The following is a 13,371-nucleotide window of genomic DNA, read 5'->3' as shown; positions in this document are numbered from 1 at the left end:
TTATTTGTGACATTTTAATAGCAACCTTGCGAAATAACGCAGTATTCATAACATATGTACCTGCTTATTTAATGGCCTGAACAAACAGTCCCTCCAGGTCACCAAGGCAAGCTAACATTGGGGAAGGGAAAAGAAGAGAGGAAGGAGTTATATATACACAGGATAATCCTTTATGAAAACTGAAATATTGTATTATGCTAAACAGTTATTTATTTTTAAGCAGCTTTCTGTTATGGCAGGCAAGTCTCAGCTAAGCTATCTCAGGAAAAACTTACATGTTTTACAACTGTCCCCACACTTTAAATGATAAGATAATATTTTTGAACTCCTGTTTTCCTCTTCCCCCAGAGAGGAACAGGATTGTCCAGTATTTACCTTGACAAAATACTCCACTCTGATTAAAAAATTTTAAAAATGGGTTTTCCTGTGACAGGCTGTTGTGCGGACGTTGAATTTGAATGGTCAGAGAAGGACCAGCTAGAAGATGAATACTCAGTAAAGACACCCGACTAAACTGTTTTTATCGTCCTGCCCAATGCAGAGTTATTTTCACAGTGCAATAAAATATATACTAAAACAGAAACTGAAATTAAAAGATTCCTTTACAACATAACAATCTACACTCACAAATGAGTACCACAGAGTTCAAATGAGAGGGAGATCATCATCACTGTTAGACCTGACAGTTTAGACTGGTTTTCAGAAGTAATACATAGGAAAGGTAGGGTGCCTAGAACATATTTATTGAGAGGCTGTTTCAAACACAAGAAGTGAAATGGAAGAGATTTGTAGCCTGCACCCTAACAGCATCCCAATGAAAGAGGGCATAGGGCTCATTAGTATCTGGTAATGAGTTTCAGCTGGCCTGATAATTGTACCCCAACTCACTAATGACATAACCTATATCTAGATGGTGTCACATAAGATATCAATAGGAAGCTAGTCATATGGTGATATGTACGGAGGACACATTCAAAATTACAAACATACTGGAACTTATGTTATCGAAGAGTGAGACAGGGCTGAAGTTACCCCAACCTAGAAAAAGGCATGCCGTTCTGCCACCTTGAAGGTTTTCCAAGGTACATTAGCTACATTAAGAGAAAATGTGAATGCAATTTACACAGAAGGTAAACAGGACCATCAAGCCAACAAGGGGAGGATATATTCACTCAACATTACAGCAGGGGTAGAAAATTGCAGAACAGATCAATTTGCATTTTAGCAAACATCAATGGGGGAAGAAACGAGCATGAAACCTTTCTTTATCACGAGATTCCACATCCCTTTCTTCACACCTTGAATTAACTTACTGGAGGGGAGAGGAGAATCCATTTCAAAGATGCACTAGACTATAAAAAAAGAGGGTCAAAGAACCCCAAGTTATGTTTCACCTAAGACAACAAAAGAATCAAGCACTCTGGGGGAAATCCTGACCCAGGGAGTGGCCAGCCATCCTACAGGAAGGTAGATTGGTAAGGAAACTACCATGAACAAAGGCTGTAGCTTGGTTTTGTTAAATCTTAGCCCTTAGAAAGTGTTTTTCACTGTTATTTTCTTGTAACCATTTCTAACTCTATCCTTTTTTACTTGACTCACTTAAAATCCAGTCTCCTTTTGTTGATAAGCTTGTTTTACTTTTAATCTAAGTCAACCCACTGCTGTGTTTCATTTAAATGAATATTAACTCTAGTTAATGTGGCAAGCTGCTGGGTATTGTATCTTTAAAGGCACAAAAGAACGGTCTAGGAGAGGGCTGGATATCGCAGAGCCCACGATTTTGGGAAATCTGGGACTAGAGGGTTTTAGGGTCATCTAGAACATGGCAGTGGTATAATAAGAAGGCTGCTGGAATCAGAACCGCTTAACACAGAGACACTCAGTGCATGCTTATATGTTGGCTGGAAGCATCCAGACAACAGAGCTACAGCAGCATAGCATTTTGAGGCACTCAGGGTTATAGGGCAGGAAGTGACAACCCTTCAGTCGACTGGATTGCTCCCCAGAACATGCACAGACAGAAGTTAGAAGAATACACAATCAGGAAAGGTTTAGATGGAAAACAGCCCATTAGATAGGGAAATAAAAGGAGAGCTGATCAGGATGCTATCACAAATAGTTTTCAAAGAGAAAAAAATTCAATTTTCGTGGAAGATGAAAATTAAGTGAAAGGAGAGAAGAGGAAAATATGATTAAAATAGCATTAAATGATAATTTTTGCAGCAGCATATTAAATTGTATGAAAGAGGTATGTCCAGAGAAAAAAATTACCAACAATACTGATGACTGTCCCCACCAGAACACAGAACAACATTTTGGAGGCAGGAAGAGTAAGGAAGTGAATTTTGGAGGTTTTATAAAATATGATTTAGCTTGTCTAGACATGGAGAAGGAAAAAAGGTACCATACAAGATTTCAAATCTGCCAAATACTGGTGAGCCTCATACAAAGTCAGTTTTAAAGAGTTTCTGTGAAGAGAAAGCAGATGCCTGGTGCAATAGGCTAGGAACACAGCAGGGATATATTTATATTTCTATCAGAATGTTTTAATTAAAAGTTAAAACCAATAAAATACTTAAAGAGAATGCTGTTTAAAATGCTTACTGAGTAGATTTCGTATATTCCTTTACGACCTTCATCACACTCACGACGAACCCAATGTCGATTGAGGTAGGCACAAATCCCATTTAGAACTTTGCTTGAAAACCTATAATCTTCCCACTGTTGAGTGTAAAATTTCAGCACACTCTCATCCATCAAGTCTTCACCATCCTGAAACAGGGAAAATCCATTAATACTGTAGACTGCTTATTTTTTAATATACAATATAATGCTATGCAGAGACAAAAGTAATCATCTACTGTAAATCAAAACCCATGACATGTGCTGCTGCTTCCAGTAAGATTTCTACTATAGCAACAGGTATGGCTGCATATAGGAAACAAAGTATTACTAAATCCATTCTTACCTTGATAGCAGCCTGGCAAAATGTTAAGAGTTATGGGTTAGATATCTAGTAAAAACGCTTGAGCCCCATCTACTCTACAGCCTCCACCATTACTACCCCTGTCCTGCAACAGTGTAAAGGTCACGTGCTAAATTTCTAAGGCCTTGTCTACACTTGGGGGAGAATTGATCCAAGTTACACAACTTCACCTACGCTGACATACTTAGATCTACTTACCGCAGTGTCTTCACTACGGTGAGTCGACTCTGCCTGTGCCTCTCACCGAGCTGGAGTACAGGAGTAGACGGGAGAGTGCTCGGGGATTGATTCATCACATCTAGACTAGACGCGATAAATCGATCCCTGATGGACCAATCGCTGCCCGCCGATCTGGCCAGTAGTGAAGACATGCCCTTAGTATAGCTGCTGCCCAAGAATCAAGAGTGAATACTGTCACTCTCTCCTTGGCACCCCCGCACATAGCAGCAGTTAAAGTTGCTACCTGGGCAGAGATAAGGCATCACACCTAGCTCTTACTGCAGCATTGAAGTCTGGGATGGAAGTCTGGGATGTAAGAAAAATGTTACAGGATACAGGAGAAGATAAAATATCTTTCCCGGCTAGACCAACAAGCTGCCCTTTTTCTTTTTGCAGTAGGGTTAATATTGAGGTTAGCTATTAGCTAAACAAAATTCAGCTACACGCACAGCAATTTAAAAAGTTACACAGTGCGAGAAGTTGTGTTTATTTCACAGTGACTGACTTGTGTACAAGGTAAAAAGTCAAAAGGTCAATGAACCAATTAAGATATTAAATGTCACGATTTTCTAAAAATTTGATCACTCGACAGTTTTACTTGCAAAGGCTTTAGATATTTTTAGTTTTACTGTACTATTTTGACTCCAATTCACATGAGTTTAATGTAATTATTCATTGAGTTGACATGCTGCCGCCTTACCTTAAGGAGATTTGTCAAGTAGTTCTTCAGAAATTCTTTAAGTCGTTTGTACAGTTCTAAGCCAACAAACTGAGCTCCTCCAGGTGTCTGGCCTTTTTTAGATTTAGAAGGAGGTACTCCCGCTCCTCGTGCTTGATTAGACTGGTGTACGCTAGTACAGTAGTTATAAACATGACTGATAGAAAAGTTAAGGAATATCTATGTGTGTATGACAAATATTCTATGCAAATTCTAGGAATTCCATTTGAACATCTCAAAGAGTTTATAAACAATGATTTAGCCTGCTTGCAAGGATTACGTGTGGTGTCAGTAAGTAGTATCCGCATGTTACAAACGGGAAAAGTGAAGGAAAGAGATTAAGTTATTTGTCCAAAGCATCTCAGTTTGTACTGGAACTGAAAACAGAACAACACATTTCTGACTGAATTAATGTAGTAACAATTAACAAAAAGTCAAAAGTTATCCTGGCAATTGTTTTCTTGTTAATTTAGTTTCTGTTCCCAGCAAAATAATCAAAGAAAACAATACTAAGAGAAGAAACCTCATGAAACACATTTAGAGGGTGATAGCAGGAAAAGAGATCACAAGCTTACGTAAAGAAATCTTTCAAGATTAATCTGACTGCCTTCACTTTTTGCTAGAATTACAAAATGAATGAATAAAGGCAGAAACACAGTGGATACATGTTTATTGTAGTAAAGTATTTATAATAGTCTCAAAGTCTTCACAGAAATATTCACACTGGTTTGAGTAGGAATATTGTCACGTTCAATTAAAACCGTCTAAAAGACTGAACAAAAGGTAATAAGTTTACCTAAATGCACAGAGGGATTTAGGAAAGTACTGCAGGGATTGATGTTAGGACCAGTCTTAGTTAACATCTTTATTAATAAACTGGAAGATGAAGTAAACCACACTAATTTGCTGATAAAGTGAAAATGACGCACAAGGCTTCTGCGCCAGTTAAACTCCATTTAAACTTTAAATGGATGCACAGGCATTGTGCTGGCCTGCTGCACAGAGGTGAATTTCACTTGTTCCTGAACTGGAAGGAATTTAAGCACTACTCTGAACAAAGAAAGGGACCAGAAATGTGGGCTGAAAATAAATATGATTAATTTTTGAAGAATGCAAGCTAATCACTGCCAGCTCCAGCGTTTTTGCTTCCCCAAGTGGTGGGGGGAAAAAAGCAAATAAAAAAGCAAAGCCATGATCAGCACTTCTACTGCCACTGCTTGATTCTTCAGCAGCAGGTCCTTCCCTCCGAGAAGGACTGAGGGACCCGCTGCCGAATTGCTGCCGAAGAGCCATACGTGCTGCCCTTAGCACCTACTTGCTCTGCGGGTGTCTGGAGCCAGCCCTGAAGCTAATACAAGCTGAGGAAAAACAAACAAGTGAGCATGCGCACACACACAGGGGGAAGGAGTAATATGGGAAGCAGTTATGTAGAAAGAGACCCAGTATCACTAATGGACAGCAAAGTACACAATGTGATGTGATTAAATAAAAGGCAAAGCAATTTTGGCTGCAAACAGTCATCAAGTCATGGAGCAGTGTGGTAATAATTCCACTAAACCTTTAGTTTGACCAGATATAGAAAACTGCATTTAGTTCTGAATGCCACATTCCCAGGAGAAATTCTAATTTTTAAGTCTTCCCAAGGAATCCGTGGAAATCTCATTGCTCGGGACATATCAAACTAGATGAGACAAAACTAGGAAGTGTCCTTTACAAAATTGCTTTCCTGTGACTGGGAAATGGATTAGATGATCTAATAGTCTTTATTTTTAATTTGTAAGACCACCACTCCAGGTCTATGCTTTTCCCACTAGGCCAGGGTTCTTCGATAAAAAACAAGCACACCTCAAAGCTAATTTTGCTGAGAGTATGCTTGTGTTTTGATTTTTAACCCTCCCTCTAGAAAGGCTAGCACAATAAAAGGAAATTGGTGAGCAAAATTAAATATCAATAGAATTAGATAACCCAGCATACATTGTGCACCAGAGTCACTATGGATAGATTTGTAACATCAAACTTTAATCACAATCAGAATCTCTGAAAGATAACAAATACTGCCATCCACATTTTTTTTTTAACATGTACGGCTCTCTTAATATTAAGTCACGCAGATTCTTAGAACTAGTTCTCAGCTTAATCAAGAAAGTATTTGACACTTCAGCAAACACAAAGGCTCAAGGTTATTATGACCACCCTGTTTCCCTCCAGTTTATTTTCTCATTTTCTTCTGCACCCCCACTCGCATGTTTAAAAAGTAATCTACTGATACCCCAAGAATACAATCCTCTTCGCTTAAATTTTACCCTTTTTGAAAATGTATGCCACGTGTTTATTCCCATGCGTTACCCCTACCTCAGTGCCAAACAGGATTTCCTATAAAAATCCTTAAAAAATCAACATAAAAAATTGGATTAGTGCTAAAGTGATGGCAGCTTCATTCCCTGCACTAGTCTTTGATTTCCTGGACACTATCAGTTCATGAAGGTATAAGATCAGAACTATTTCTTTCTAGAAAAGATTATGCTGCCCTTCAACGTAGTTTATCCAAAAGTTCTGGGATCTTACTGATCTGTAACTCAATTCAAGGATCTCTATTTAAGATGTGATTAATAGTATTATCTGTAATATAACGTTACACTGTCAGCCGAACACTATATAGTCAGTTTTCCAAGTAAGCCTGGTATAGAATCCTCTCCCACTTATGCTTTAGTCATAAAATTATTGGGCTCATTACAAGAATAAATGGGTAAACTTTAATGGTCTGTGATTTACAGGAGGTCAGACTGAAGGATCTAGTGATCCCTTCTAGGTTTAAACTCTAGAATCCACTTGGATGATATGCTTAAACTTGGCTTCTATAGAGATGATCATGTGAGAGAGCTGATACAGATTAGTACAGTTAATCTCTTTCCTTCAATCACATTTTTACTTAAATTCTCATTATTTACTATGTTACCCATCACTCATTATTATGCTGCAATTAGCTGTAAATAAGTTTCATTTTCCATAATAAAATACTTTGAGTTCATGGGACACAAATAAAATGCATTTTCTTAGTTTATGGCATTCAGCAAAACAGACCCAGTTCACAGCTGGCTTTTCCTTTTCAGCTTTGTATAGAGAATGGTATCACTGCAATTTACAGTAGTCCAATGGAATTGTAACTTTTAATGGTACATTGTGTTCACACTAGCCATTCTGTTTTGGTTGAACCATGCCCATTTAGCATTTCCTCCAGCAACTGCAACAACAAGCATACAGTCCCCATAGCTGGAATCGGAGAGATGCAACGTAGTTGGGAGAAGTGCTGTACTACAACATTTAAAATGTGTGCATCATCAACGGAGTATTTCCCTACATAATTTTCTTTTAGAGATCCCAATCTCTATCTGGCTATGATTCTTTTGTCAAAAAACGGAGAGAGCACATACATCTTTTTCCACTTCTGGGGATATAAAAAAAGAAGTATATGTTCTGCTGACTAATCAAAAGAAGTTCTATGGTAAGATATTAACTAGAGATTTCTTTAATTTGAAATGTATAAAAAATGATGCTAATTTGAATAGGGAGTCTGGATTGGCAAAGAGAATCTCAAAGGAAAAAAAAGGATCAGGTATGGCACACATCTTTTTTTTTTAAACCTCCTACATGCTAGTCAAGATTCTTAGGTCCTTGCAAAACAGCATTCCATTTGCCATAGGATTAGCATCTCAACAGCCTGCAGAGGCTCCTTTTGAACACTGCACTCACTGAAACCTGGATGCCAACCCCGTGATGCTTCGAAAGGTGTAGGTTATGTGCAAGTAGCAACTTCATAGATTACCAGCAAATACATCCGCTTCCTCTGTCCTCAGAGAGGCCAGCTCTCTCATTCAGTAGACCTTGAATGGTTCCTAGAACTTCATTAGAGAGACTTATTTCATAGTGGGAAAGAAGTTGTTGTGTTTGATTACACAAGGCTAACTAGCTGCTGTTATCTCTTTCTTATGGCCTCTCCCCCGCAAAAACATTGTTTTTCTAAGATGCTGAACTTCCCTCACTATTTGTACTTAGGTTAGGACAAAAAAAGGACAGCGCTATGCTCTGATTCTCGTGCAAGGGCACTACTAGTAAGAAGTGTGGCACTGTTTTGACCACAGCGTTGCCCGGAGGCAACTCCAAGGTAGGGCATAATGTTCTCCAATTAGCACAGCCAAACCTATGGCAAGCAAAAACAAGAGTCTGAGGGATAAATATAATGGTGATGTCCCTCCTGATAGCTTAAACAATGATTTAGTAGGGCATTCCGATCCAAATGTACTTTAAAGAAAAAATGGGTGGTTTGAGGACAGGCCTTTGGGCCCAGTTTAGCAAACATCTTAATATAACTGGAGATGTTCCCAAAAGTTGTATGGTCTACATCAGTGGTCACCAACCCATCAATCCTGGAGTCTTGGCAAGTTGATCACGATCTCCGGGCCACTAAAAGTCCGGCAGTGCAGGGGCTCAGGTAGGCTGCCTGCCTATCGTGGCCCCACACCACTCCCAGAAGCGGCTGGCTGCTGGCACATCTCTGTGGCCCCTGGAGGAAGGCGGAGGATGAGGTGCCTCCGCACACTGCCCCCGCGCCCAGCACCGTCCTCACAGCTCCCACTGACTGGCAACCAGCCAATGGGAGCTGTGGGGGCAGGTGAAGGCAGTACACGGAGACCTGGTGACCCTCTTTCCTCCCCAGGGGCCATAGAGACGTGCCAGCAGCCAGCCGCTTCCGGGAGCAGCATGGGGCCATGGTAGGCAGGCAGCCTGCCTGAGCTCCTCTGCACTGCCGACTGGGAGCCACCTATGGTAAGTGCCGCCCGGCCAGAGCCTGCACTTCGCACCCACTCCTGCATAGACCCTGCACCCCATCCCACCCCCAACCCCAGCCCCCTCCTGCACTCAAATTCCCCCCAGAGCCCACACCCCTCCCCCTCTCCTGCATCCCAACACCCTGCACCAGTCTGGGGCCCTCTCCTGCACTCAAGCTCCCTCCCAGAGCTTGCACCCCACACTCCTGCACCTCAATGCCCTGCCCCTAGCCCCCTCCCACACTCTGAACCCCTTGGTCCCAGCCCAGAGCCTGCACCCCTCCGAACCTCCCCAGCCAAGCCCCTACCCCAGCCCAGTGAAAGTGAGTGCGGGGGCGAACGAGGGACAGAGGGAGTGGAGAGTGGAGTGGGGCCTCAGGGAAGGAGCAAGATAGATCCTGGGTTGATCTTAAGTTCAAAAAGTGATCTTGTGAGAAACTGGTTGGAGACTGCTGGTCTACATGGTATTGAAAGGCTGCAACTGCAGCAAAGTTAAGTTTCAATGAACTGGCACTCATTCCTATGCCCCAACCATTCAGTAAAAATTCCACAATATTTAGAACGTAATACAGCATAGCATCAAACCTCCATTTTCACATTATATAATGAATACTTTCCTAATTCTTGCATACTAAAACCAAATGAATTAATCAAGGTTGAAAGGACCTTATCAAAAAAGGCTTCTCTCTAAACTTGCCCTATCAACAGCCACGCTGCAAGCCTGAAGTGAACAGACTGTACTTCTGCCACTAGGAGATGGAATTGAGGTTTCACTAGGTCCAGGAAGCTAGGGTACTCACAGCAAATCTGGTGAGTTCAGAATGAAGTTTCTTGTGGGCATGGCTTTCTTTTGGAGAACTTCCTCATCAGGGGTGTTCTTTCAGAAAAATGGGGAGTGGGTTGGCTGGAATGGAGTAGTACATGTTTGTGAGCAAGTTGTGCCAGCAAGTAGATTATGATATGTGATTATTTTATATCCTGAAAGGTGGGAGGTAGAAGGTGGCAGAGTGGAAGACACAATAGAGAATACAGACCTATGAAAAGTCAGGGGAAGGGGGTGGGGCCCTCCCTGCCCCAGGGCAAATGATAAGAACAGCCATACTGGGTGAGACCAAAGGCCCATCTAGCCAGTATTCTGTCTTCTGACAGTGGGCAATGTCAGCTATTGATAGACCTATCCTCCATGAACTTAGCTCTTTTTTGAATCCTGTTAATAGTCTTGGCTTTCACAACATCCTTTGGGAAGGAGTTCCACAGGCCGACTGAGTTGTGTGAAAAATGATGCTCTTGTTGCCCTCTATGTGCCAGAATAAGAACAGATATAGCAGTTTAAAGTTCCACTTGAGTAACAGAGCATCTATTCCCCCAAAGATTGGATCCCTGAATGCGCTGAAATAACCCTCTGTCTTCCTATTGATCTTAACGATAATCTGCAGCTCCCCAACTCTAGTGTACTGCAGACACCTTGTGGTTGAGTTCCCATGACCCTGGACCAAGTGGTTTTCAACCCAGGATGAACAGCCGCATGTGGGAGTTTGTCCCTTTACTTCCTATGATTCCTTGCCTATAAACGCTGGTTGCATTGTCCGACAGCACCCAGAAGGGCTTGATGACAAGATTGTGTACAATGGAGAGGCGAGTGAGTTTTGCATTCATTTTGAGGTGGTCAATTAACTACTACCTCTTTGTGGTCCCTTTGCTATATATCATCCCAACAGGTTCAATTTTTGTATTCAGAACTGACCACTGGGAGGCTGCCCCCCCGCCAGGTTCCTGTGATCCAGCCTCCACTATAGGGCCAGCAGCTGGAGAATCATCAATATAGTCCTTTGATACCAATTCCACACTGAAACAGCAATCTCTTTTGCTCTTATTGGTAATTAGGCCCCAAGGACCACCTCCAAGCTCACTGCTATGGATAAACACCTATAAGCAATCCTATACAGATGCTGAGGTCACAGAAGGACTGATCCCAACACTGTAAGCCTGCCCTGTGTTGACTCTGCTGTGTTCACTATCCAACTAGGCTTCCAGGAGGACCAAGTGTTGAGAGAGATAGGAATCATAGAATACCATAGAAGAAGATCTTTTCTCTGCTAGTGATCCAACTCCTGGCTCTCCAAAAAGAAGCACAACCTGCTGATGGCCTCTCACCAGCCAATCATCTAAATAGGGGTGCATTTGTAGTCCTTTCTTGAGGCCTCAAAGGACCTCAAGAACTATTATAGCATTGCTGCCGTGGTCCTGCGTGATCAGATCCTGATGAAGGGGCAGGGGGATTGGGTTGGCTATCGAGTGGTCCAGCAACGTGGTGTAGCAGTGTTCCCGGGGCCACGCAAGGGCGATCAGGATCAGGCGAACTCTGTCCCTGCAAAACTTTAAGAGAACCCTGTGCACCAGTGGGAAGGGTGGAAAGGCATAAAGCAGGTGGTTCTTCCAAGAGATTAGGAAGGCGTCTGACATTGAGCCCGGGGCAAGACCTTGGAAGGAGCAGAACCTCTGACACTTCCTGTTGTTGCGGGAAGCGAAGAGATCTATGTGGGGAAAGCCCCACTTCTGGAAAATGGAATGTAGAACGTTCGGGCGAAGGGACCACTCGTGAGACCGAAAAGATCTGCTAAGGTGGTCTGCCAGGGTGTTCCGGACCCCCAGGAGGAACGATGCTACAAGGTCTATCGAGTGGGCTATGCAAAATTCCCACAGTTGGATCGCCTCCTGACAAAGGGGGGAGGATCGAGTCCCTCCCTGCTTGTTTATGTAGTGCATGGCCGTTGTGTTGTCTGTAAGCACTAAAACACAAAGACCTTGCAGATGTTGTTGGAACATCTGGCAGGCCAGGCGGACTGCTCTTAGATCCTGGATGTTTATGTGCAACGCTAGCTCTTGAGATGACCAGAGGCCTTGCGTCCGACAATGGCCTAGGTGCGCCCCCCAGCCAAGAGACGACGCGTCCATCGTTAGGGATCCTGAGGGCTGCCTTGGATGGAACGGCATTCCTGCACACACCAGGGAAGGTGTTAGCCACCAGTTGAGGGAGCCCAAGATGCTCTGAGGAATGGTGACCACCATATCTATGGCATCTCTGCCTGGGCGATAAACTGAGGCGAGCCAGGTTTGAAGGGGATGCAGGCGTAGTTTGAAGTGCTTGGTTACAAAAGTGCATGCGCCCATGTGACCGAGGAGGCTGAGGCAGGTGCGCACCGAGGTCGTTGGGAAAGTTTGAAGGCTTTTTATAACCGAAATTAGTGCCTGAAACCGGGGCCGTGGCAGACAGGCTGTTGCGAGTTTGGAGTCTAGAATGGCCCCAATGAATTCTATTCTTTGAGTGGGCACTAGAGTAGACTTCTCTAGATTGATCATCAGGCCCAGCCGCTTGAATAGGTCTGTGATGATGGCAACGTGCCTGGTGACTTGGGCCTCGGAGGTCCCGTGAATAAGCCAGTCGTCTAGTTAAGGGAAGATATGTATTCGCCGACGACGGAGGAAGGCAGCTACTACAGCCATGCACTTTGTAAACACACGCGGGGCGGTAGAGAGGCCAAACGGAAAGACCGCAATTTGAAAATGTTGGTGGTGCACCATAAACCGTAGGTACCGTCTGTGCGGCGAGTAAATGCGATGTGAAAATATGCGTCCTTCATGTCGAGAGCAGCGTACGAGTCTCCGGGATCCAAGGATGGGATGATGGTCCCCAGGGATACTATGCGGAACTTCCAACTTTTTCAAAAACATGTTGAGTCCGCGAAGGTCCAGGATGGGTCGGAGACCTCCTTTTGCCTTGGGGATTAGGAAATATCGGGAATAAAATCCCTTGCCCCTTAATTTCTCCGGTACCTCCTCTATAGCTCCGATGGAAAGGAGCGTACGAACCTCTTGCCAGAGGAATTGCTCGTGAGAAGGGTCTCTGAAGAGGGACAGGGAGGGAGGATGAGAGGGAGGGGGCGAAATAAATTGGATGTGATATCCAAATTCCACCGTGCGTAGGACCCAACGATCTGAGGTTAATTGGGCCCAAGCAGGGAGGAAGGAGGAAAGGTGGTTGGAAAACTGAAGAGGATCCTGGGGAAGGACTGGTGCTCTGCTCTCAGGCGCACCTTCAAAAGTTCGGTTTGAGTCCCGCTGATGGTTTGGCAGGACCATTATTGTGGTCCTCTTGGGAACCCGATTGCCATCTGCGGTTCCCACAACCACGCCTTCTGCCAAAAAGTCTTGTCGTGGCCTGGGTGGGGGGTAAGGGCGCTGAGGCTGGCTACGGAAGGATCTTCGTTGGGTTTGCGGGCTATGCATCCCGAGGGAACGCATAATCACGCGATTATCCTTGAGACTCTGGAGTCTAGGGTCCGTTTTCTGAGAGAAAAGGCTCTGGCCATCAAACGAGAGGTCCTGGATGGTGTGTTGCAGTTCAGGAGGTAGGCCTGATACTTGCAGCCACGAGATCCTCCTCATCGTGATTCCCGAGGCCATGGTTCTGGCCGCCGAATCAGCAGCGTCGAGTGAGGCCTGCAGGGAAGTCCGTGCCACTTTCTTCCCTTCCTCCAGAAGGGCCTGAAATTCCTGGCGGGAGTCCTGTGGGACCAGTTCAGCGAACTTACCCATCGACTGCCAGATATTATAATTATATC

The 13,371-nt window shown here is 43.7% G+C and overlaps 2 protein-coding genes across 3 annotated transcripts in view; both read right to left on the bottom strand.

Moving 5' to 3' along the window:
• CNTNAP2 (contactin associated protein 2) overlaps positions 1–13,371 on the bottom strand; it is a 2,322,964-nt gene that overhangs the window by 454,536 nt on the left and 1,855,057 nt on the right. The gene's annotated exons all lie outside the window — the stretch shown is intronic.
• CUL1 (cullin 1) overlaps positions 1–13,371 on the bottom strand; it is a 97,326-nt gene that overhangs the window by 49,786 nt on the left and 34,169 nt on the right. For both annotated transcript variants that reach the window (XM_032782094.2, XM_032782095.2), the window contains exons 3-5: positions 3,906–4,080; positions 2,605–2,772; positions 61–111 (exon numbers count right to left, since the gene is read on the bottom strand). In XM_032782094.2, coding sequence (XP_032637985.1) covers positions 61–111; positions 2,605–2,772; positions 3,906–4,080 — 394 coding nt within the window. The remainder of the gene's footprint in view (positions 1–60; positions 112–2,604; positions 2,773–3,905; positions 4,081–13,371) is intronic.

Source organism: Chelonoidis abingdonii, chromosome 2 (genome assembly GCF_003597395.2).
Source record: "Chelonoidis abingdonii isolate Lonesome George chromosome 2, CheloAbing_2.0, whole genome shotgun sequence".
Taxonomy (NCBI): domain Eukaryota; kingdom Metazoa; phylum Chordata; order Testudines; family Testudinidae; genus Chelonoidis; species Chelonoidis abingdonii.
This window is presented reverse-complemented; position numbering and strand designations above follow the sequence as displayed.